This window comes from Falco rusticolus, chromosome 1, assembly GCF_015220075.1.
Source record: "Falco rusticolus isolate bFalRus1 chromosome 1, bFalRus1.pri, whole genome shotgun sequence".
Taxonomy (NCBI): domain Eukaryota; kingdom Metazoa; phylum Chordata; class Aves; order Falconiformes; family Falconidae; genus Falco; species Falco rusticolus.
This window is the reverse complement of record NC_051187.1, coordinates 122,316,534-122,342,851: the sequence shown is the minus strand read 5'-3', so window position 1 is coordinate 122,342,851 and position 26,318 is coordinate 122,316,534. Positions and strand designations below refer to the sequence as shown.

General features: G+C 39.6%; 1 protein-coding gene across 2 annotated transcripts in view; it reads left to right on the top strand.

The window, feature by feature from the left end:
• SNX25 (sorting nexin 25) overlaps positions 1–26,318 on the top strand; it is an 88,286-nt gene that overhangs the window by 56,719 nt on the left and 5,249 nt on the right. For both annotated transcript variants that reach the window (XM_037398683.1, XM_037398690.1), the window contains exons 8-15: positions 1,706–1,837; positions 3,895–4,170; positions 7,967–8,122; positions 12,956–13,087; positions 18,823–18,963; positions 19,547–19,660; positions 20,137–20,301; positions 25,222–25,339. In XM_037398683.1, coding sequence (XP_037254580.1) covers positions 1,706–1,837; positions 3,895–4,170; positions 7,967–8,122; positions 12,956–13,087; positions 18,823–18,963; positions 19,547–19,660; positions 20,137–20,301; positions 25,222–25,339 — 1,234 coding nt within the window. The remainder of the gene's footprint in view (positions 1–1,705; positions 1,838–3,894; positions 4,171–7,966; positions 8,123–12,955; positions 13,088–18,822; positions 18,964–19,546; positions 19,661–20,136; positions 20,302–25,221; positions 25,340–26,318) is intronic.

Below are 26,318 nucleotides of genomic sequence, written 5' to 3'. Positions count from 1 at the left end.
TCTCTCTCTATAGCGAAGCTCTAAGTTTATGTTCATGTACCTGAATAGCACTGAATCTAAGAGCAAGCCATGTCCAGAAGATTCCTGGTATGGTGAAGTATGGAGAGAGGGATGGCATATGACTGTCACTGAGGAACTTTGAAGATGAAAATGAACATTCCAGCTGAGACAAATGCTATTTACTTAAACACTGCCCAAAATTTGGAGGAGCTGTTTCAGACAAAACATAGGTGGCTACAGTTTTTAAAGAACCTTCTTCAGTTTGATTCATTAAGGAAGTGACTTGTGCTCGTAATTGTGTACGTGCACATACATGTAGTTTCTTTCCGCACAGCTTGAGTCTAGCAAACTATTTTTTTTCTAAATGTGACTTGTTGGTAGAGTCTGAGGTACTAGGTTTAGGAAAAAAAGTCGTCTTCTGAGAGAAAGATGCTGATAACATGACCTGAATTATATTATTATAAGGTATTGAAAAACCCGTATTAGAGAAATTATTAATGCCTCAGTCCTGGTTGGAATTCACAACTTGCTCTGTACCAAATTGTCCTAGCTTCCTGTGACTTGGCGTTTTACCGTAAAGATTCATTAGCCCCAGTGCTTAAGGATCAGATTTTCTTTTAAAAGCAAAAAGTGAGGATTGGTTGGTGTCTGTGAGGTACAAAACAAGAGACCAAGACCACTCCAGTGTATTTGGATTCCTGTCCACATAAATAAAGGCACTAAAGGAGCAACATGAAAACTGGTTCAGCTGCTGGACTCCAAAGTTGGAGAGGAAGGGATGTCTGATTTTGATAGGGTGCTTTGAAAACTGGTCCTATTTTCCAAAGAAAGCCAGGGTCGTTCATTTTGTTCAACGTGGGAAGATTGGTTCTTTTTGTCAGGGAGGTGTTTTATTTTCAGGTGTTTCAAAGAAAAGGCCTGGATTCACAGAAATAGTAGAGGATGAGAAATGGTAACGTCTTTTTAATCCTGCATCTTAACGGCCACAGCATCTGATGGGGTGTGAGAAGTCTCTTTTCTTTTCTGTGTGACATGTGCATTCCTCTCTCATTTCAGGTAGAGTTCTGAGCATCACATCGCAGACCATTCCCTTACCTGGCTGCGTTTCTGATAGATGCTTTTCAATAACGCTCAGTTAATGGGAACTAGCCACCAAACGCCCTAGCTGCCAGGATAAAGAACTATACTCCATCTTTCTCTGTGGCCTTGGGAGTAATTGAGATACATCTCAAAACTCTGTGGCCTGTGGCATGGAAACTGCTGGTGTTATTCTTTGTTTGGATTAAGCAAAGAGTAGGTTGGTTAGTGTTCAGCTTGGCTCCTCTGCCTTGCAGGAACATTGGAATTTAAATGTTTGGCAGTAGCATTTCATGAATGACTTGAAATGTCATCTTAGTCTTTTCAAATGTAGCCTTAACCTCCTGGATAGAAAACATGTGGAAATATTTTCTATCTGATGGGAGTGTAGATGCCTTTATTTTCTAAATACTTCCAACTCATATTTTCCTTTTTTTTTTTTTTTTCTTCATTAAAAAATATAAAACCTATTGCCGTAAAGAGTCTGTGCAGTTGAATAGAGTACATATTTGTGGTATATATGGTGCTCTGTGGGCACATAAAATGAAAATATTCTCCCCATAACAGATGGAGAGGAGCTGGACTTAAGTATCCCCCCAGATTTTACTCTTAGTTTTTCTTTCTTCAGATTCTTCAGTTTGAAGAAATTTTAGCCAACCCTTCATACAGAGAGCACTTCCGAATCTACATGGAAAGGATGGACAAGATGGCTTTGATCGGTCTTTGGGAGTCTGTGGAGTATCTGAAGAACGCTAGCAAGGTGGAAGAAATTACAAGTCCTTGTACATTAATGGGAATCTCTGCTTGCTGTGATCTTGATGTTAGGAAATATCTTTGTATTTGTTTTTAAAATAGCAATAGCATAGGATAGCTACTAAGCAATTTAGTTCTTTTAACTTCTTCATGTCAACGTTTGAGGATAATATGGCACTTAAACTGTTGTGATGACGATTTACTGTTGTTTTGTGTAGCAGCATGACTGGTAGAAGGGATACTTCGTATGCAAAAGTAGTAGAATTCTTTCCCCCTTGACCAGAGGGGAAAGTTGCAATAATATATTGGCTTTAGTTGTATCAGCTCATGTGAAACTTTAAAGTACGTTGCTGCTTGATAGTCTGTATGTAAACTTTTCACCTTGCCAGTTACAGGTAGTCCATTCAGTCCCAAACCATGAAATGGTGTGTATATGTGGGGTTTTTAATCCTTTCGAAAGAGAGATTTTGCTTTCTAAGACCCCTTCCTTTCCCTGTTCTGTTGCTTTATAAGCAGCTAAGTTTCTCCAGGAATGCTGCGCTACTGTTTAGAGGGAAGCAACGATGCTATATTGTAATTTGTATTGTATATTAATATGCAATTATATTAGTTATATACAATTATACAAAATATACAAAAAATATACAAAAATACAAATATATACAATATACAACAATATACAGTGAAAAATAAAGGAATGAGAACCCTGAAATAAGGATAGGAAATACCACTTAAAGTTGCAAGAAGTATCCTGGAGTAATGGTGCAGAGCAGGAATGTAGAGGACAAACTTTCTGTTCGTGACTAGTGGGGTGGATCTGGGGGGAAAACTTTTAAACCTCTGGGATTCATGCTAGCATGAAATATGAATTTCGTTATTAAGTATCAGTTAACCTTTTATTCACTGTAATTTTATTACTCTCCTATGAAAAAAGATTCTAATCAATTGGAAAATACAAATAATGTCCTGTAACCAAAGCAGCAAATTATGGATCGTGATTAATGAACCATTGATATAATCTGAAGAAATGGCTAACAACCAACTCGGGCTAGAAGGTGTTTATAAAAAGATTTTGTCAGGCACTGTGAAGAGAGCTGTATATCAGTTTTGATTGCAAACTGCTCGTGACTGGAAAAGGTGCTATAAATCATTTTATGACCTTTCAGCTGTGATTTCTCTCTTTGCTTTCAAAACAAATTGTGTAGTGCCTTTATTCAAGACTTACCATTTTTTAAAGAGATTCTAACATACTGTGCTCCTGTTGCCCCTGTGGTGACGGGCAACCTTTATGTTCCATGGACCAGCTTTAATTACAAAAAAGTAGCATCATGCAGCCGTGTAGCTGCGATACTGTCATATGAGGCAGGCAAGAACATTGTGCCGTACTGAGTGAGTGGATAAAACCTTTGTAATTGCAGTCAGTTTAGAGGGATGTTAATTTAGAGAGATGATGAAGGATTGTGCAGCATTACTGCCTCTTTCCTGTTCATTATTACAAAGTTCAATCCTGTGTGCTCTTCTGTGCTCAGTGGAAATACCTGGCCCAGTGTACTAGTAAATGTCTCTTTGGTTCTGCTTTTTTCCTTGTTATTTTTGCTTTCTCCCCCCCCCCCCGCCCCAATTATAGAATTATAGTCATGTATAAAGTGAGTTGGTCCTATCCAGCAGAAAACAGGAGAGCCAATACAGCTGAACTCTACAATCTGAACTTAAAATGGTGATCAGAATGTTGCTTTAGCACTTCCACCCCTGCCCCCTTTAATACCAGCTTTTGGAGCATACTTTTAAAAGCAGTGGGTGCAGAAGCTATGTTAATTTTAGAGCACAGCTGTTTCTTCACTTTAAAAATATCCGTATTTATCTTGTGAAATTGACTGCTTAGCATAGGTGCTCAGGCAGAGTGCTTGATCTCAGTGAGAGAGTCACAGATGTGTTCTCATACATCTGGGAGTGAAATTAGCTTGATCATCCTTCAAATTATGCACCTGGATCGTGATTCATCTTTATATTTTTAAAGTTTTTTCATTATTCTCTTCTCCCTTCTTCTCCCTCCTTGCTTCCTAGGCTGAAATACCTCAACTGGTGAGTGAAATTTATCAGAATTTTTTTGTGGAAAACAGGGAAATACCTGTGGAAAAATCCCTTTATAAAGAAATACAGCAAAGTCTCGTGGGAAATAAAGGCATTGAAGTATTCTACAGAATTCAGGCAGATGTTTATGAGACTCTAAAGGACAGATACTACCCCTCATTCATTGTCAGTGATTTATATGAGAGATCAGTCAAGAAGGAAGAAGAAAGAAGTTCTGCTCAGCTAACTCCTGAGGACAAAGACGAAGTGGTGAGTCATGTGGACAATTTCACTGTTGTTTTAAGGTGATCTGCAGATGATCCTGAGTAAAGCACGTAATAGCATCTTCTGTCCTTGACCTTTGGACTGGTTTTTTTTTTTTTTTGGATGTGTTTATACATGATATCACTCTTGTAGTTCCATTGGGTAAACCTGGTATGTTCCCAAGCTGAAAACACTGAAACAAGGTGAAACATTAGTAGGTTTCTGTCTAAATGTTGTCTTTCCCTGTCCCCTGTGCATTTCCTAGTTAAAAGTTGAAAAAAAAAAGAAAAGAAAAAAATACAACCTTAGTACTCTTTATTTATGGAATAGATTAGTAGACTATGTTGGAAGATAGAACTGATTAAAATAGCACTAAAACTGTAAATAGTAAGCCAGAGCATTCAAAATGTTATAAGCAATAACCTAATGGCAGATCTCTTGGGGCAGGTTTTACAGTGGCTTCTCTAAATCGGTCATGTCAGGGGAACTTGTGTTATATTTATCTAAGAACGTTTTGACAAGAGCATCTCTCAGACTAGGGAGCATCTTTGTCAGGCTGCCACTTCAGATCAGCATGGATATCTTCATTTTACATGTGAACTTGCTCAGAGCACAATGAAGTGGGATAGTTTGTCTAATACTGGATCTAAATGGACAAATAAGAAGCAGAATCCAGAGGTGCTGATCTGCATTCTTCCATTTAGAAACAATTTTTCCAGAACCCAAGGCTTTTGTATTTTACCGCTTAAATATGGCTTTAATTTCTGTAGTGAGCTTTTATCGTCTCTGTAGTCCACCTGTCAGCAGATCTGCAGAGATGAGCTGTTCTAAGTAAATTACTTCCAATATGAACTTCGAGAGCTTGCTGAACTTTCACTCTTCTCTCTGTAATCTTTTCCTTGATAAAAGATCCAAGACACGTTTTCTATTTTTCTCACTGTTAACTCAGCTATGTGTTGAGGGTACGAGGTACTTCAAAGACTTTCTGTCCTTGTGTTTGTAGTCATTGGGACTTTGTCCAGAACTTTCTAAGTATTAAACGTTGTGCTTTTTAATCTCTATATATATTCAGTCTAAGAGAGATAACAGTTTCTCTTAAGAAGACTGACACAACACTTTAGGTCTAGCTGTCCTGTCAGATAACATTTACTATAGCTGCCAAAAAATTAGATTATTTTTTTTTTAACATCAGCATCATCTGTCCTTTGTCTGAGTCCTTGGATATGTATCTGCCAGATTTGAGGGCTGTGTCAGCTGTGAAACCTTGAAGACTAATGTATTGCCAAGTTTGCTTATATAGTTGAAGTTCTTTTGCATTTTTAACAACAAATTAAGTATGAAGTAGCATATACTGTTAGAGCATCTCTCAAATAGAGCAATCCTGATGGCTCTGTGCCATGGTTCAGGGTCTTTGAGGTGAGAATAGATTATTTCTGAAGTTTCCAGTGGTCTTTCAAATGTTGGTGAAAATGTGCTACTGGCTAATAGGTTTGGGGTTTTTTGCTCCCCCTCCCTCAACTACAGCTGAGAAATCTGATGTTTCTGGAGGGATCCATAGTGTTACCAGATACTAATTGCTTTCATTTTAGTTTGAGTTTTGAATGTCTCAGGTTCTCGCTTCCTGTGGCACTGTGGGAGTTACTGATGTTAATTTTCTATAAATTCCACTGTTATAGTTGGATAGGTAAAAAGCTCTCTAGTGTCATTGTGGAAGGGGGGACAAAAGGATGAGCCCTGATGAAACACGAGGAGATCAAATTGGAAGACAGGAAACAGGGCAAGGTCAGACTTTGCTGGTTCAACTGCAGGTGGAACAAGCTTTCTCTTCTTTTCAATCAGTCATGACTTTTCACTCCTTGGACAAACCTCCTTTGAAAGATCTTGAGCAGATGTAAAAACCCAAAAGCAAGCGGTGCCTGCATTCAGCACTGAGGAAAGAGGGTCTGGTGGTTGCATCAATGCTGTGTGTGTCAGATTGCTAAAATGAGCCCCAGTCTGTGTTCTGCAGCACTCACAGAAATGGAAGTCGTTATTATCAGTTTAGCAGTCAAGGGAAGATAGCACAATCCTTTACGATCTCAGCTTTGAGTGTGTTGTTTATTTGGTAATTTGGATACAGGTAACTTGTTACCTTGTAATTCTAGTATTTTTGTGATAAACCTAGTGACTCAATAGTGTATTTTGCTGTAAGTGTCTGAAATGTTAATGGCAGAAGCCATGCAGCCTATCTCTGGGAGCAGGGCCTTACTGTTTTGTAATTAATTGCAATCCTTTGATTACTAGTACCACACCTCATATGAAAAGTCTTTTAATTCTTCAGTGTAAAAAATAGAATTTTCGTTTATTTTTGACCTCTGTGCTTCCTAAAAAGGTTAAGGTTTTTTTACTTCTATGGGTCTGTGTAGTAGTGTTTTGAGTAACACCTGATATTGTTAATTATCTGTATTATTGTAGTGCCAGGAGATGATGATGAGCTTCTGTGAGCTCTGTACATGTGCTTGGAGGCAGTCTCAGACCTGAGGAGTTTACAGTCTGTGCAGAATAGACGGAACAAAGGACATGACATAGAGCTAATGTTATTTACTCAGCCGCATAGCAGGCAAATGCAGAACTGGAAAAGGGCATGCATGGATTTCTTAGCCTAGAACTCCTGACTTCTGCATTGTTGCCCTCCCTTATGAGGATTATACTAAGAAGATTAATTTTTGTTGCTACTGTATCTCTTCTCAGACTTTTTTTTTTACTAAGATGTAAAATACTGCAGAATTTACAGTAGGATTGTCTCTAAAGCTCACAGAATTTAGCAGACAATGAGACTTCATTCTGTTAGCTTGTCATTACATACAGATAAAGCTTGCTTAGTGGGAATATAATTAGAGAACTGTAGTTCATGTGATTAGATTCATAGCTTCCCACAGATGTGTTCAGTCACAAGCAGACCTCAGAGATCTTTGAAGATGGCAACAGTAACATCACAGTGCTGTTTGCTGGATCTCAAGGTCTTCATGCCTGTTTGGGGTAGCACAGTAAGAAAGGAGACTGAGGCAGATGCCAGATGATGTTAATGAGAACGTCACTGAAAGGTGTGAAACTATTTTTTCGCATGCCTGTAGTACACAAGATGGAAAAAGCTATTGGTTTGTCTGAATGAATATAAGAAAATTATTTATCAGTTTAGAGTAATGCGTATGTGCTTTTATCACGTTTTTATTAACACTTCTAAAAACAGCAGTAAAATCTGTTCATGCAGAGAAAGGACTTGGTTTAGATTGTTCTGCAGGCTGATAAATCTGTTTTGTGAAGGTTTGTGGGAGGCAGGACTGTTTGTTAGAACTGTAGGGGTTTTTTTGGTTTCGTGTCCCTGTTCCCCCCCCCGCTCCCCTGTCTTGTTATCTTTCAGCTCAGAGTGAAGTATTTGCTTTTCTATCTGGCTCTGAAAATTGATTATGACTACTAAGCTGCTGTTGCTTTTAAAATAAACTTTGATTCTGCCTCTCATTTACACTAAAGCTTTAGCTTGAAGGTCATTTTACATAGTTGGCAAGAGTTCCCAAAGAGCTGTAGTATAAATGGTATTAGGCTTTGTCTGTTGTGTGTTTGGTTGGGTGTGTGCTTGTTCAGGTTTTTTTAACAGACATGTTTCATGTTGGATCTGATGGTCGGAATATCTGTTAGAATCTCTTATACCTACATTTTTTTCTGTATCAAGAATAAGAGTTCTTATACATAAAAGCTTTTGGAGCAAACAATAACTCTCCTTTTTCATATTAATGATGCAGTTACCCTCATCCTTTATTCCTAGAGCCAAGGTTGCGAAGAAGCTACTGAAGAATGCAGCACAAGAATTAATGAACAGGCCAGTTATGCTGTAAATAAACTTCGCCAGCTAAATGACAAGCTTGAATATAAAAAACAGGCTCTAAATTCCATATGTAATTCACCAAAACCCGACAAAAAGGTAACTACCTTTAGTGTCTTCCCTTAAAAAAAAAAAAATAAAATTATGTGTATGTTTGTGTAATATCTAGTTGTCTCAGGCTCTTTCTGGACAGCTCAGATTACTGTTTCAATCGGTCTGTTATAGAAATTGAAATTAGCTTATTTTAATTTTTTTATTATTATTTTTAATTTGGTTTTTTAGGGGTTTTTTTAAGCTGATGTAACTAAAATTGCAAATATTATTTTTTTTTGTCGTAGAATAAAGACCTCTCCCAGTGGGCTTGCAGCTTTGACGGTGATCTATAGTATTTCTTCCTTACTGCTGCTGTACCCACCTGTATTTGCGTAGTTCTTTGTGGCAGTTTGTTTCATGTTCCCTGCCGCGTCTGGCGCACTGCAGCGGAGGGATGTGCTAGTTCTGCTCCCTCTGCTGGCGTTCTGGTAGCATAGCGCAATTTCAGAATCTGCAGTTGTAACTGGCTTGTTCTAATCAAGGGGCGGGGGACACACACCACCTGAATCTGTAAAAGTGACTGCTTTCCTTTATAAGGAGCAGGAGAAGTCTGCAAAGCATGCTTTCATCAGACAAAAAATTGAGGGACATTAAACTTTGGCTCTCCGGGCTTGAATGAAAAATAAAAATCTTTTTCTATTTGCAAAGTGCAACGATTAAGCAATCTAAGAACATATTCGGGCAGAAGCAAGTGATTTGCATTTGGCTTAGGCCAACTCATTTGCATTCCTACTGAGTCTGATACTACAGGACTGTTGTTCAGATGCAGTCGGGCCAAGTTTTTCAGGCGTAATGTGGTTGGTAGGTGGTGGTTAGAGACTAACAAGTAGCCAGGTATCTCCCTAAAACAGCCTCCTGCGAGGGATAGCAAAAATGTACATGGGCATTAGTCATTGTCCAGGACCTGGGTTCTTCATACATTTGTTTCTTCACTAGGGGTGAGTGCTAGGATGCTGGTCTGAGTAGCGGTTGACACCCTGCTCATTCTCTGCTGCCCCAGCAGAAAGACGTGGACAGTAGTGTTTGGGACCACACTGGCTAGCTTTGTTCCCTCTGTCTCTTTTGCATCTCCCTTCTGCCAGAGGTTACCACAGACAACTGGAAATGTGTCTGCAGCTCTTCTGGTGTGTCCCGCTCACAGCTGCTCTGCTGTGTGTGTGGCTTCAGCGGGCAGAAGATACCTTTTACTTGTCATCCAACCATTGCTCTTCAGAGTAGTAAGAGCACTGATGTGTTTGTGTGTCCTTTATTTTTTAAATGCCTGTATTACTGCAGTAGCATTTACCTGTGGAGCTTTTAAATGGGTTGTTAAGGTTGACAGTGTGAGAGCACCTTGTTACAAGGACTTTTTTTTTTTTTTTTTTTTTTTTTCCCCCCACCTCCGGATGTGGCAGATAAAAATTTGGTTCTTGGTCATATGAAGTAAAAACTGTTTCTAAAAATTCCACAGTTTTGTGCCATATGAAGGGGAATGTCATGTACATTTTTTGTGTTAAACTTTTAAACCTCAAGCTGTTCCTGGGTTGTTTTCTCTTTTTGAAATGTTTGCTGTGAGACCCATACAAAACACATATGTGCATCTTCAAGTGACTTCTAGCACCCTGCAACTCAGATGCCAGTCAGCCAGGGAAGAAAACTGCTCATTTGACTTGCATGTGAAACGCTGCTAGTTTTAAAAGAAAATGCTCTGTAGGGAGGTCTCGTTTCAGTTCCTTCTTGGAATATAAAGAGTAGAAAGATGGTAAGCGGTCTCAGGCAATGTCTCCAATGTACAAGGCCCACTGCCATAGAAAATTACCTTGATCTTTGGAGGTCTGTGACTTTGGTGCATGTCTCGTGCCCGAAGCTCGGTGGCTATCTCCCTTGTGTTTGTGAGTGCTGTCTCATGCCATCCTGTGCAGCCACAGTAAATGTGCAGGACCACATTCTTTCTAGAGTTCGGTCTTGTCATTGTCAGTAGCAAAGCAACATCTTAACGTTCCCCACGCAGAGCACCTTCTGGTGCTTGCTAAGCCTTATATTGAAAGAAAACTGTGACACAATTACTGAAATTAACCGGGACCTTACTGAATGGAGAAGTGCCTCAGTCTCTATCAGGAGTTATGTGGAAGCTGGAGGAAATTTCTGTTAACTTGTTCAGATCTTTAGTATTTCCAGTGGACCTGTACCAGGAGTGAACATAAAAGTCACTTGGAAAAATTGTAGGAGGTACTCTTATAACTAACTAGGTGTAAAGTTAAAATTTGCACCATGGGCCATAAATGTTAAAGAATCACCATCAAAGGTATTAGCAAAGTAGTTTTAATATGAATTTGTAGGACTGTGACTTCACAAAGTTTGGTAGCGAGGTTCACTCTGTTACTTATTACATAGAGAAATTACACAAAGACGAATCAAATTAAAATTAATCTGGAATGATTTACACAGAGACTAAAGATGTAAAAGGACAAGGGCGACCCTACTATCTGAGTCATGAGGTTCAGAGTGGACCCCCCTTGCTTTCTAAACTCTTGATAGAGTTTAGGTGTGGCTAGATCCGATCCTAGTCCGACTTGGACAACAGTTTGTATCTAAAGGAATGTAAGGAACATTCACAGTTTAAGGTTGATCATAGGATTTTAGCAGCACTTAGTCCATGATTAATACTTACAAAGTAGGATTTACTTAAATGACAAAATCCGTTTAACTACAGATTTGAAATGGTAATACTTACACTTATGAGGTACCTAAATCAACTCACGTACAAACACAAAAATATAGAGATAAATGTACAGCTGTACAAAGGTGTATATATACCTGCTAAAAATTCTCCTCAAGTTCAGTGAAATATTCATGTTGAACGCCTTTGCATTTCTCAGCGGGCAAAGGTTTGAGCCTTGAGGAGTGGGGTTATCAGCCCAGGCTGGCGTCAGCTTTTGGTGACAGTCCTCCTAACTCGGCGAGCTTGGGAGCTCTGAGAGGCATCCTGCTCAGAGGGAGATGCTGTTTGCAGCCCCCTGCAGTCCAGGAGAGCTCAAAGGACCAAAGGAGCTCGAAATGGTCCTCACTTAGGACCACTGTTCATAGAGTCAGAGATGATTGGCTTTTAGTCAACAGGACTTTTCCATCCTGGCCACAATCTGAGCTGGTAAGTACTGGAATTTTTCACAATCCCAGTGACAGTGGGCTGCAAGGCTCATCAGGAGATGATTCACGTAAGGAGTGCTCCAGTGCTTTTGGGGATGTTAGGATTTGTGTAAAGAATGTTTCTGGCTGTCAGTGCTGTCTCCCAGCTCAGCCACGCAGGTGTTGCTGGTACAGTCAAGAGATGCTTAACTGTCGAACTCATTACACAGGGGCTAAGGCCTAAAGGGGATTCCTGAGACTGTGGGGGGTGGTCTAGGGGAGGGGGCGAGATGCACCACCACAAAGAGTGAGAAGTACTAAACAGAAGTGAGCATGCTTGTGTGTGTGAGTTAGACCATGCCATTTGTTTCTGTAGCACTATAGTTTTGATTTTTTTTTCTTTGATATAAAAAAGTACTATATAACTAAACCTTTACGTATTGTTGCATACACATGGATGTAGCACTTGTATGTTCCCTTTGCATTCTTGAGAAATAATAGCCATGTTCTTTCTACACCTAAGGTCTTGAGGAGGTGGGGATTGTACCCCTTAGAAAGTAGTGGGGTTTTCCCTGTATTTTTTTGTTCCTAAAATATTCTTTGTCTTTGAAAATATATACGTCTTTGAAACAGAATAATAAAATAGATCCAGTATCATTATAAAGTCTCAGTATTTGTTTTATAAGCGTAGTAGCTATTTACTTATAATGAAACCTTACCAGTTCTGTATTTATTGATTGTTCCTGGATGCCACTTGTAGGAGTCAGTGTAAGGTGACTGCAGAGCAGTCTGTATGCCCATAGTAAATATAGTAAAATACAAAATTATTCCGAAGGTTAGGTATATGCCAGAAAGTTGTCATACAGCTGTAGATGTGTAGGTAGTATTTTACATCTTATGTGATACAAAATTCTGAAAAAGACAATTACTGTAGCTCTGCAGGATGTACCACGTGTTTTAAATCTTACAACTAAGACTTGTAAGTTTGACTATGTGGGCTATCATATTTTAAAGAAAGCGTTAGCTTCTTTTGCTGTATTTCTAATGTCACATCTTATGTATACTTCCCCCTTTTCTTGTCATGCTGTCTTCTAGTAGTATTTATGGTTACTTGGTTTTTTTGTTGATGTCATGAGATACGCTATTTATCCTTTATGAGATTATGACTGTGAGCTATGTCTTGATGAGAACGTCTTTTGAAATGCATGCTTTCCACAAAAATAAATCCCTCCCTTTCCAAAACTTAAATGAATTAAGTAGTAATTTTCTGAGTGATTGTTAACATAGCTAAGTTCCTAGAAATGAAATCTGTTCCCAGGTTTCTGTATCTGAAAATGGTAAGGGGGATGTCTTCAGTAACGCATATTTCAGTGATTGTAATTTCACATTTGTAGAAAACATATAATGTGTGTGTGTGTGTGTGTAATATGTAATCCTATCTAAAGTGCCTTTTATGCTGATAGTGCAATAGTAGGACGTACTTCTAAGTAGTTTTTTATTTTAATATTGGAGTTGACTCTTTAGGATTACTGTGTATTCCACAAATTTATAAAAGGCATCATAGGTTCTCTCACTTAAGACTCCCACCCCCCCCCACCCCCCACCCCCCGTGAATTATTCTCTCTCTCCCTGCTTTCATACCTTTACCTTTTTCTGAATAGTGTCCCTGAAGATATGAGGCGTATTGCTCAAACTTTTTCTTAGCAATTATGATCAATAAACTTTTCTCTGCAGATTGTTTCTAAGCTGAAGGATGAAATTACTCTGATGGAGAGAGAGCACAGTGACCTTCAGCTGCACATTGCAAGAACGGACTGGTGGTGTGAGAATCTTGGCATGTGGAAAGCCTTCATTGTCTCAGGCGAGGTATGTTTGGGGTTTTTTATGGCTTTGTCTTCTGGGTCAGTTCAAACTTCCATGAAGAGAAGAATAAAAACCTGTATATACTTTCCTTTTACCTTGGTGTACACTGTGTGTGCTTCATGTTTACTTGGGGCAGGGAGGAAACGCTAACTTCTTTTTAACTCTTCCTCTGTTTCCCCAGTGACTGCTGTGATGCATATATGCAAAACATATGTTTGTCAGGCCCTGTTGTAATGGAGCTATAAAAGTACCTACATGTACGTGAACTGGTTTGGGCATTGGGTAATTTGCTACCTTAGGGGTGGTGGTGTTCATGAGAACAGTCTCTCTCGTTCTATTACCATGCTATCACGCTTGGGTGCAGTTGCGTGTCTGCTAAGTCTCAAAGATGCAGTACTTACTATGTTTTGTATTATTGTATTTAACAACAGTACAGTTTCAAGGGACTAAGATAACCAGAAAGAAAGCGCTTTAAATCTGTGAGTAAGGTAAAGGAGAAGTTAATATTTTTTTTTTCAGTCTTGTTCTGCTCTTCTGTTTGGGTGTAGGCAGACAATTGTGGAATGAATGTAAAAAAAATTGTAACGGAAACAAAAAGTATTACCATTTCATAGCTTTCTATCAACATTTGCCCAATAAACGTTATATAGTAACTGTGGGCTCACACCGTACATAAGCAATCGTCTTGACAATATCACTTCAGTGAAATAAAGATTAATTGGATCTCTACTGGATTGCCTTCCCGTGCTATTAAGAAGATGTGTCTTATCTAAGTAGTTTCCTTGAGGTAATTTTTCTTGGAGAAAAAATGATGTGCTGTTGAGTTTATTTGGTTGCATCTTCAGCTCTTACAAACTATTGATAGGTCTGTCAACGGTCAAACTCATTGTCTGTGAAAGAAGAAAAAAATCCAACAGGGTAAAAACTTAAGATGCCGTTTTAATAAACAAATTCTCAATGTAGAAATATCTGGGTTTGGTTTTGCTTTAATGCTGTCTGCAGGTGACCTGGTTGAGAACAGTGAGGGTCTTAAACTGTCTTTAAGAGTGCTCTCTACCTTTTTGAAGTCTGGTTTTAAAAACCAGCAATACTGTGTGCAGCAGAACTGCAGAAAGGCAGCTTTCTGGTAAGGGGTACCATACAGATCTGCCCAGTGTCTCCCTCACTACCAGATGAGAAGATGGTGTGGCTAAATAAGAGGGAGGTTGGGGGAGGCTTCTAATTACTTGCTGCGTTAACTATAATACAGGTAGTACTGGACTGAATAATTAAATGTAGGCTTGCATTAATTGTGCCATTTGCAGCTCTGTGCTTCAAAGAGTAAGCTGGAGAAACCACGACTGTTATAGTTATCCATGTTAATTAATTGCTCAGGAGCGTTCTGGCTGCAGTTGATGGTTTCGGGGGGCATGAGTAGGTGACACTGCCTTCCTGTTTGCAAAATTAGCATGTAGCTCTGTGGTTTTAAATGGAGAAAAGCTTGGTGGCCATATTTTTTTTGCAGAAAAGCTTAGTTAAAAGTAAATTTTGCTATAGAATTTGAGTTGAAAGTGTAATAGCCTGTCATTGACCTTTTAAACGGATTTACTAAACCGGTTAATAGAAAATGCATGCAAAACTACAATTACTTAAAACTTGAGAAAAAAAACTGTGCGTCCAAACTGTTGTTTGTACTTTCTTAGTTTGAATCTTTCAGTCTTTATATAAATGCACTAGCTCTGTGTGTGAAATACTTACTTTTTAAAAAAAAAAAAAAAAAAAAAAATGTAACCTATAGGTGTCCTTTGGTAACTGATATTTCTTATAAAACTATTGTTGGAGACTCAGTGTTTTGGCTGGTAGAGGTTGAAAAAAAGACAGTAGGAACATGAAGAATGATGGGACCCATGGTAACAACTCATCTTAATTCCATGAGTCACTGCCACATGACATGTAAACTTACAGCTACGTAACCTAACCTGCTCTACTTGCTTTAATGGTTTTGGCCTTGCATCGTGTTGTATTGTAGCAGACGTTCTGCTTCCTCTGTCCAAAGAAAGACTTATTTCAGAGCATAATATCTTTTAAAAAATCTATTACTTTCATAAGGAATTGAGTTTGTAGCTTTGAATGAAGTGGAAGAAAATAGCTTGTCTTACTCATTTAGCTGTACTGGATATTAGGATGTTCATGCTCAGTGGAAGTTAAGCAAATTGGGTTCCTGTGAACTGAGGTGTACTCAATACACCTTCTGCATGGTCTTTATATATCTAGAAGCGACTTCTAAGGGACTTTTTGTGGTTTTTTTAAACATCAGTCTGTTTAGCCGGTTTCACTGCCGCACAGCTTGGGTGGGCTGTTTCAGGGAGCTGCTCTGAAGGAAGCTGCTGGTGAGTTCTACAGTTCTTCACTGGCTTAATAACTGGGCTAATTTTTGTTAATGTTTAGTCATTCCTGACAGATGTCTGGATCAGCCCTTAGTTTTTCTAGCAGGTGATTCAATGGTTTTCTTTGGCAGCTTGTTACTTTATTGAACGATTACAGTTTTTGCTAATGTTAAGTTTACATTTTACCTACTGCAGCTAACAGCTATAGCGTCTCCTGGAAAGTATTTAATAATACTTGTTTTTGCAGTATTTCACTGCATGTTTCTTACCACACCACACAACCCAGTAAGAGGTGCTCACCACTGGCATACACCTTGTAGTTTTTATTAATTGATTGTAGGTGTCTCAACATCCTAGGTCATATCTCCACCCACTTTGGGACTTTGTGCCTCACAGGGAGAAGGGAGAAATCTTTACCCTTTGTGGACTAGGCATCTATGGCATGCTAGTAGACGGTAAATTCTGAAACAATTAATCTTTACATTGTCTTGAGGCTATGGAGTTGCTGCCAGTGCAAAAAACTCAGTAGCCTGAAGCCTCTGTGGGTACTTGAGGGCTGATTCTGTTCTTGCCAGATAAGTAGTAGTGAATAACCTGGAAGACTCGTATAATCTGAGGAAAGGGGCTGAGAAAGGACTTTTGGATATGCCATCCTAGGGGCTAATTCTGAGAGCCCTTGCCAGTGCTGAAACAATCAGGGCTGAGACTATCAAAGGACCTTTGGACCTGGAAAACCAAACCAGAGCACAAACATTAAGTTTATGCTCATGAAGAATCAGAGCTGGAGGAGATTTAGGATGGGAATATTAGAAGTGTAGTGAAGTCTTAGAGAGGCATGAGGGGTTTGATGTTGAGCAGGAACTCTGGTCTTCAGCTCCAGCCCCTGGAGTGCTTTTTGGTTGGAAGCAGTAGGTAGATTGGTGGCTTGTCAGATGTGCAGTTTGTCTTGTGGCAAATGTGGCCCTTGAATTCGTCGGGAGAGGAGTTCCCATTCAAGCCAAGGAAGCATTGCAGTTGTTCTGCAGGTGCTGGGCTGTTGCATTCTAGAAGGGTGGATTTGAATGGCTTAAATGAGAAGTGACTGTGAAAGCACTTTTGTTTGCTTATCTTAGCAAAAGGGAGAATCAGAGGAATAGGGCTGTCTATAGAAACACGTTGATAAGGGTAAACATCATAAATGAGGGGTGCAGAGCTGTTGGAGCAGATGAGAAAGGAGTTTGGAAATCGAAAGGGGGGCTTTCAGTGACCAGGGTGAGGGTCCAGAGCAGACTTTAGTGTAACAGGGGTGGAAAAAAAAATTGTTTCACAGGTTTGAATTCCTTCATCATAGCAGTTTTATGATATGATGCCTGTTACAGCAAAGGACTAGACCTCCTGGTTTAGTAGACCACCTAACATTCTGTTTCTCTGTTTTCCAGTTGACTCATTAATTTGGAAAAACAAATGCAAAAGTACTGAAGTTGGTCAAAAATTCTGCATTCTGAAAGTCTTCAGGATCTTCTTAAGATATTTATATGAGGTTATTTGAAGGAAGTTGTAATGTGTCCCAGTCTAGTAATTAGAATGATTTTATTATTAAATTAAATGATTTTTTTTTTTTTGCACATGGATCTTAACTTGAAAGCAGGAAGATTACAGAGTCCTCCCATTTTGAGAATGTGCTTCCGGAGGGATGACGCTCTCCTGACAATTACGGTTCAGATGACCCTACTACACCCATGCAAATCCCTGTCCCAGGGATGAATGTGTAATGGAGAACGATATGCATGACTCAAATCAGCATTTTCAGCACTGATCTCCCAGTTCTCAAAGTGGCTGCCAGGAGGTGTTTGTGAGTCACCTGCAAACACAAATCCAGTCTAGTTCAGGCATAGACAGGGCAGGGACTGTCCCAGGAGATCCCAGTCGCTGCTCTGTGCCAGGTCCCTCTGATCTACATTTTGGAGGCTACTCAAGCATCTCTTTCTGCAGTGGTCTGGCAGGAGAAAGGCAGTTTCCCAAATAGCTGTGCTGGGAACCAGACACATTTTCAGATGTTCATGTTGGTGCTTTTGTGTTCTGTCAGGGTGCTGCTGCAGCTGGTGTTTTAGAGATGTGAAACCTAGGCTGCAGACCAGGTTTCCCAGTGGTCCATGTGCAGCTTTAGGAGAGGAGTGCATCACAGGGAATATTTTCCCTGTACAGTTCTGAATAGCATAAAAATGTGAAGGTACATTTTAGCGGTGTGTCTTTACAATTGCATGCAACTGCTTGTCAGATTATCTGTCACTAGCATTAAGTGTTGTCAGACCTTTACAGGCTTCTTAGAAAATGTGTCATAATTGTATGAATTTTAAAGTTTATTCTTACCCTGATTGGCTTAGTTAAAAATTCTGTAAAAAAACCACACCACATACATAAAAAAACAAACCAAAAAAACCCAACACTGCAAAAGTTTAAAAGGTATTACTTTTCTCAGAAGGTGTGAGGGTGGTATTTTATAATTAGCTTTCTCTTATTTGTATGTATATTAACAGAAGCATTTGAGAGTTTGGCTTGGCCAAAAAAAGTGCTTTATGAATTCCCCTTATTTTCCTTTCATAATCTATTTAGCTGTTTCCTTAAGATAAACAGAAGTAAACAAAAATCTGTTACCATTAGGACATAAAGATGAAATTCTGGGTGGCTCCTCAAATTAAGAAGTAATATGGTCACACTGCTGCCATTGTCTCAAGAAAAACGTTTAACTTAATTTGCTGTAGTTTTCTTATTTGGTTAATTGCTCCTCCTTCCTCTGGCTGTTTACAGCTTGATTATTAGGATTTTCATAAAGCTGTGAGTCCCTCAGGAATAAACACAGCATGGATGCCACATGTTCTGTGCGTGCAGAATAGCACAAGTGAGCAGAGAAATCATTCTGAGATGGCACCAGCTGCTGCAAGGTCCAGCTGCAGAGCTGCTGTGCCTGGTGTGTGGGTGAGCCTCAGCACAAGCACTGGGAAAGAAGTGTTGGGGATAAAGGGAGAGCACAGGAACACTCAGGAAAATGCAGATGGGAGAGATGGAGTATTGGTCAGCAATCAGAAGGCTGTGTGGTAGGTGCACAGCTGTTTGAAAAAGACATGTCAGGGAGATTTGATTGCTGATGGACAGCATTGCAAAGCCATATGTAAAGTATACTAGTGGTTAGCTGGAGGCCTGATTCAGGACTGACAGCATTTTGGGTAAAGTTTAGTTCATTAAGGGTACTGCTCCATGTGTAGCCTTCAAACCACAAGAGAAGCGTTGGACTGATGACAACTGAATTTGCAAGCCAACCCGTCTGGCAGCCCAAATGTTCCACTGTTTGCTTTCAAAGTGGTATACCTTACCTTTTGGTTCCTTTCCCACAAGGTTTTAGAAGAGAATGGAGAACAAGTGCCCTGTTACTCTGTCATGGTGAGTTTACAAGAAGTTGGTGGAGCTGAAACTAAGAACTGGAGTGTTCCTCGGAAGCTCAGTGAGTTTCAGAACCTACACCGGAAACTCAGTGAGGTACGAATCTTGGTTAGGGGAGATTGCTAAAATTTGTCAGAATGATGTTTGGAGAGGGGAAAACCAGATAAAAATTTCATACTGCTAGTTCTTATACCAGCCTTTTGGCTTTTAGCCTTTCAGAGCTAGTTTTCCATCTGCCTGTTTCTGGCCTCTGCCAGATGCTTATAAAACCTGTTTATAATTTTTTTTGGGGGGGGGCTTAATAATGAATGTTTTAGTGAACTAACCTGATGTCAAAATGGTATATGTGCTGCACAGTCATGCAAGAGCCTGCTTTAAATACCAGATTTTGTCTCTGGCTTCCAGGGGAGTGTTAGAAATGACAGCTTCTGGGGACAGAGGTGGTTTCCTTTTACAGTGCTTGAACCTGTCTGCTGCTAAGGGATAGATAACGGTGGTGGTGTGAAGAGAGAGGGTTTAGCTATGTTGGCCCATGGCGAGTAAGGGAGGATTTGTTTCGGGGTGCTGAGAGGGGTATGGAAGGGAGATGAGAGTACAAAGGAGTCTTTTCATTTCCATTCTGAACCATCTGTGTTTTCAGCACATGCATATTAAGTGAGCTCTCCTTTCTCATCCGCAGTGTTTTCCATCATTAAAGAAAGTTCAGTTGCCTTCCCTCAGCAAGCTGCCCTTCAAATCTGTAGACCAGAAATTCATGGAGAAATCCAAGAACCAGCTAAATAACTTTCTCCAGGTAAGAAAGCAAAGACAAAACCAACAGATATCTAAACAGGAGAACTGAGTGGATGTGTTCTCTCTGTTGTTTAAAGAGAGAGCCTAAAACAAATGGATCAGATGTAAGGTTTGATGCTAAAAATGTCAAAGTTGTCTAAAATGCTTGAAGTTGAGATGAGTTTGGCCGGTAGTGACTATTTCTCTAGTAGTAAGTTAATTTAAACTTTGATTGATTAAGAAATACTAATAATGAATCCTGTAATTGCCACTTAACTACAACACTTCACAACATATTCCATAGAAATGAGAACCTTTTTTTTTTTTTTTTTTTTCTGGCTTCTTGAAGTATCTTTGTGAGACATGGATATTTTTTTTCCCTCGCTCTACATCTGATCCATGTCTTAATCAGTTTTATTGGATGGCCTGATACGTGTTGTTCCTTAACAAGAAATATTTAATTGATACGTTGTTTCTGTCATTATTTTTCTTTCATAGAAATTGCTCTCTGATGAAAGACTCTGCCAGAGTGAAGCACTTTACGCCTTCTTGAGCCCTTCCCCAGAGCATCTCAAAGTTATTGATGTGCAAGGAAAGAAGTCCTCTTTTTCACTCTCCTCATTTCTGGAACGACTTCCTGGTGATTTGTTTTCTCATCAGGAGGTAAGTGATAGAAAAGTAATCTTCCCAAATGTAATTACTTACCCAAAATGAGCAGGGAGAACTCTTAATATAATGCATTTGAATGGCAGGTAATATTGGAAGGCATTTCCAAAGGTAATTTTAAATTTACTGTAAGTGAACAAAGAGTCAGAAATAAGAGCTGTCTGTGAATTTAAAACGTATTTATTAATTAAATAAATGGATAAAAATTGATAAATTTATATGAAAATTTGATAGATATATATAGGCAAATGTGTAATGTATCACAAACTAATTGTAGTCCTGTGGTATTATCTTTTTTTTTTTTTTTTTAAGCAGAATTTCCCACTTTTTGTGCTCCTGATACGCATATTTCAGAGGGTTTTTGACAGGTGAAGGTAACTGCTCTTAGGAAGCTTCTCTGGCAGGGAACAGCTGTGTGTCCGTAATTTCTGGACAACTTCTGAAGCAAAGCTAATTTTGACAAAGAACTGTGGCAAACAGCACAAGCTCACTGCAGATACAGGTGGGAGCCCATGTGGGCAAACCTGTTGGAGGATTGGGTACTAAGCCATAAAAAAACATTGTCCTTCAAAATAGATAAGTGACCGAAATAGCTCATTGGCTAAAATTGACCGTAATTTTTCCGTGGCACTCTATTCTCTGTGGTTCACGTAGCAGATAGGCAAACCAAGGGGCTGTTTCTATTCCCCCTTTTAGTTATACATTATATGAAATAATTCTTTTCTTACATGCTGTAGTTGTCTGCAGTGGGTGGGCCTTCTGCAGGATAAATGGAGTTTGGGGACCCCGTACAGTTCTAGCCTGTTAATAGACAAAAAGGTGGTTTTGCATCTCTTGGGAATAAGAAAACCCTATGTTTTCATTTTCAAAACTGTACTGTATTTGCACCTAGATTGCTGAATACACATATCTCATTTCAGAGTAATAAATATAAAGAAAGCTTTAATTTTTACACCTTGATAGAAGTACTGCAGCTCTAAAAAGAAAAGTGCATTCACTAAAATGACTGTTGGGTGGAGGTAGCATAAAAGCATAGAAGCGTGAAGCTATTTGTATTTCACTATTTAATTGAAAAACATCCTCAGGAAGAAAACCAGACTGCATGTAGATTGTATTACGTGAGTGTGTAGGAGGAGATAGTTAGGAAATATGAGAGAAGGAAAGGGAGTTTGTGAAGGGTATGAGAAAGGAGAGGAAACAAACAAATGAAGCAAGCATACGGAAAAACCGAAGGAAGCAGAGCAAAAAAATGCCCAGAGAATGTGGCAACAGAGAAGTTAGAACATAACTTCTTCCTCGGTTTAAATTGAATACTACTTCTTGCTTGTTACTCATGGGACTAGGAGCTCAATTTTCACTAGACTTATGCCAGGCACTGTGCAAATCTAGACAAAGACTGTCCCACTCTCTATCTACCTTCCACCTCCTCTCCCCTCCTTCCCTAAGCTTAAACACATAAGATGAGACAACAAAAATACAGATGGAATATAAGAAACTGTTAAACCTTCTGAATCAGTAAGGCAAACGTTTGTCCTGGTTTAAAAATAATGATGAAATTAAATGGAGGGAGGAGAATTGGGAGGGTGTCTGGGATCAGCTCTGCTTTTTGTTGGACACCCTTGTCTTTCAGTGTGAGCTTTAGATCAGCTCAGTCCTGCCCAGTGATAGCATTTTGGATAGTTTACCGAAGCAGTTAAAGTAGAGTTAAATCATTTGATACAGGGTCATTAAGGAAATTGTTAAACCACATGCTACAAATCTGTTACAGTTGCATTCTCTCTGTAACTAAGAATTCCTGCTTTCATTTGTATTTTGGACTTTGTATGAGAAGATCCTCTTCTACAGCCCTCTTTGCTTTTTATGTCATCTCACATTTTTCAAATATGTGTTAGAACAACAGTATTAGCTCTTGAGTGCTGTTTTCAGGATTAGGTGCACCAATTTCAGATCTCACATATATATATATACACGGCTCCTTGGACAGGGTTAGCTTTAGAACACGTTTCTTAGCTCTGAAGACCAAAACCAAATCAGGAAAAAATGCGGTTGATATCACCTAGAGGAAGGGCTCTTAGGTTTATGAAGTGCTAGTGGATAGAAAATGCACTATGGTGTAAGAATTTACAATTTCCATTCCATTGGGATCAATGATGGGGATACACTGAACAGCAGAAAAAAAGAGCAGAGACTTCAAAGATCATCGTGTTTACCCTCCTGCTCTAAGCAGACTCAACAGTACCAGGAAAACTCTTGGTACGGGTTTGTTTAACATTTTTAAACCTCTGGTAACTGATGTTCTCTGAGCAAGGCAGCATATCTCAGTTCTCAGCTCTCTTAGTGGTTAGAAACATTTTCTTACCATCTTAACCTAAATCTCCCTTCAGCCAGCTAGCTCTTGTCCTGTCTGCAGCAAACGCAAGAAGTTTGGGTTAGGATCATCTCAGTTACCAGAAGTTACTACTTTCCTTTTTTCTTTTCTTCTTTTATTTCTTAGACTAAGCAGCCCCAATTTCTCCTAGTTTTTGTTAGGTTGTGTTTTCTTTGGTTCTTATGATTTTGCTCTGGACTTAACTGATTAACCATATTTTTCTTGGAAATGTGGTGACTAAAACTTGAAACAAGATGCTTTCCCTGGATTTTCCTATTCAATGTATGAAAGTAATTTTTATACCTGTATGTGTATGTATGTTATGCAGTGTTCATGCTTAAACTTCATGATACTACATTTGCCTTTTCCACAGCAGTATGGCCCTGTAGTATTTTCTGTAGTATTATCGATATCAATTGGTTTGTTTCTTGCATTTACACAGTAAGTTATTGTTGCTTTGCATCTGTCTTTATCAAACTGCATCCTGTGGGCTCAACTACAAATTGAGTAAGCTTACCTGAAAATTCAGTAAGCTTATTCTCTGTTCTGTTGCCTAAGTGCTTAATGAAGATACAGAATGATGTCTACTATGAAAAATCAAATAAAACTCAATTTCTTGAATAATCAAAATGATGAAGGTCAACAAGAAGCTAGTTGACCAAAGGAAGATAGTGAACGGGACTAGAGTTTTGCTCTAGACTGTGTCCCCGGAGAAAACTCTGTTCATCTTCAGTGAATTAATGTGCTTGTGTGGTAAGATGGGTAATGATTTGTGGTTTCCTTGCGTGGCACTTCTTGTCAGATCGGTGTGGCTTTTTGTTCCCTGCCCTCAGTCACAGCTTAGCCTAACATTAGGAGAAAGCTTTAAAAGCTGGGGCCACATCAAGCTGTGGGAGTCAGTAAACAAGGGCGTCTGCATGGATGTTTACAGTGCACTTCACTGCTGTGGGTTTTTTTCTTTTTTTTCTGGTTATGAGGAAAGAAGCAGCGCTAGTGAAAATGCTAAATGCGACAAAGGAAGTGAAGAGTACAGGATATATAAGTGTTGGAATATGCAATGCTATGGAGTTAGTATTTTATATAGTACTATGCAGTGCCATGCCTGGAGAAGATTCAGGGGCTGGAAATGTACCTGAAGTCAATGATGGGATTTTGAGAGTGGGAGGAAGAAGTAAGACAAACTGATGTACAGCTGAGACAGTGTAGGGTACTCGGTATAGCAGGGTTCAAATGACAGGCAAGGGATGACGGAAAAATCATGACCATAAGAACAAGGCCAAGAAAGGCCCCAAAATACTGCAAGCGAAATAAGCTGTGAAGCAGGTTTTGCAGACTAGATGATGAGGGGAGGGGGGGGTAGCGGGAAGGCAGTATTAGATGATGGAATGATAAGGAAGAGATGATAGATTTCTTTGAAAACTAGAAGAAAGGAAGTTTTTTCTGCATTCTGACCATTCCTGAACCAGAGACTGGGGCATTGCACCAACTTCAGTGGCGGTCAGGTCTATCACAGAGGCTTTGCTCTAGGCATAAGCAGGCAGGGAAAGATCCAGGAAAGCAAAGGGATGTGCTGGCTGCCATTAGTAATGGTAGGTGGTGTAGTCCTGATGCTGAAGCAGATCTTCATGACACTGAGAAAGAACCTGACGTCTGCTCTCCATTCTTGAATAAATGGTACTGCCAAAACTGCGGTGGTTCAATCCATTCTTCTCTTGTGAGTCGATTTTGAATAAGTCTGCTCCCTTCAGTACCCTCAGTTTGGGTATCCTCAGACTTGGGTCACTAAGTATTGCCATATTATGTTTCTGCCTGGGACTGATACTCATGAACGGTTGTTGTCTTTGCAGTGGCCAGTTCCTCTTCTGCTGCTGGGTTTGATTCCTGGCTTACTGCAAGGACAACTTGCTGGTGCCTGATCCCACTGAGTGGCTTCAGCTGTGCAGAGCACTGTCTGTTCTCCAGGGGAGCCAGCTATCTGCTGCTTCCTGTGCAGTAACCAGATCCTTGCCCTTTCTTCCTAGCTGCTTGCATTCCGAACAGCTCCAGCTGGCTGGCTCCCCATCCTGGATGTCCTTCATGGGCGTTGTGTCAGAGGAGGCTTTGCAATCACAATGGCTCTGAGTGCCATCTTCTCCTTACATCACCTGCTTCCTAGCAGCACATGGCTCCCATATTAACAGCTTTCACTTCTCCAGCTAGTGTTGACAAGTCAGTATAGGCAGTGGACCCTGCAAATCTGAGCAAATCCACCCAACACTGAGATGCTTACTGGGGCAAGAGTGCAGGTGGAAGATACAGCAGTGGTGATGACTCCAGCGGTGCAGAGTGTCCTCATCACTCTTGTCCAGTGGGAAGTGCAATCCCTTTTCAGACTCCCTGATGAGGTTCCTGTTTGCCAGATCTTGCCAGCAGCAGAGTTGTTGGTTCTAACGCCTTTTCTTGGGAGGGCTGGCTGTGCTCCTTCTCCAGGGCATGGTAGTAGCTAAATCCATTCTGGAAGAGGGATGGGGAACTGCAGTGCATTGCCCATACTGTGTCTCTCTTCCTAGGAAGAAACAGAAGAAGATAGTGACCTGTCGGACTACGGAGAGGAGGTGGATGGGAAGAGGGACTCTCTTGCTGAACCATGTTTCATGCTTATTGGAGAGATTTTTGAGCTGCGAGGAAGTAAGCTGTAAACCTGCTTATTTGCTAGTGGAATCTGTTGACCAAGAAATCTGGGCCACTTTGTAATTCAGATTTTCCTGCTGTTCCCGTAAGCGGAAATGTTCTTGCAATCTATATAGCCGGTTTGTCTGGAACAGAGCTGTTTTTAAGTACAGAATTTTGGAGCTTTCATTCAATAGTGAAATTCCAGTATAACGTGGCAGTAAAAATGTAACTGGGAGGGGAGAGCATTTGTGTTCGATATTCTTAAGTTTTTCATTTAAAAAAGTAAATCTGGAAAAACCAGAAAAGTAAAAGCACATTTTCTGTTAACAGGCTACATGTTAGAATGTATGAATTATGAGGAAGATGGCTTCATTACAGAACATGTCACTGACAAAGCAACGTAATTTTCATGTCCGTTTTAAGTGTATATGCATTTTAGTTCTAAGTCTTGTACAATGAAGAAGATGGCTAGAATTGTGGCATTTTTCAGTACCACATTTCTTTTCCTCCTTTACATAACTGAATGATGATAATAAAGAAAACTGGTTTTGTTTATATTTGAATTGCAGGCACACTTGACACCCTGTAAAATTATTTACAGGGTAACTGTTAGAAAAATGCAGCACCTTCCAAAAATGGCAGATGTATCTGCCAAATATAGACTTTCTTGTGCTGATGGTGAACAGCATGAAAGAAAGATTAACCAGTAATTACTAGGAAGCACTCACATTTGTTCCCTTTATTTGTAATGAAAAGCTAACTGCTTGGCTTATTTGAGTGAAAATGTTTTCAGAATTTTAATGCTGCTGCTGTGTGTATGTTATACTAGTAGGTATGAAAGTGGTGTGAATCTTGAGTTTTCTTTTTTCTAGTATAAAAAGGGTTATAGGTAGTTGTATGGCTCAAGAAACTTGAAATAAACACAAGTTTACAGTACTAACTACAAATACATGTTATAGAATGTTTATGTAACCTTCAGGACTTAAAAACTATA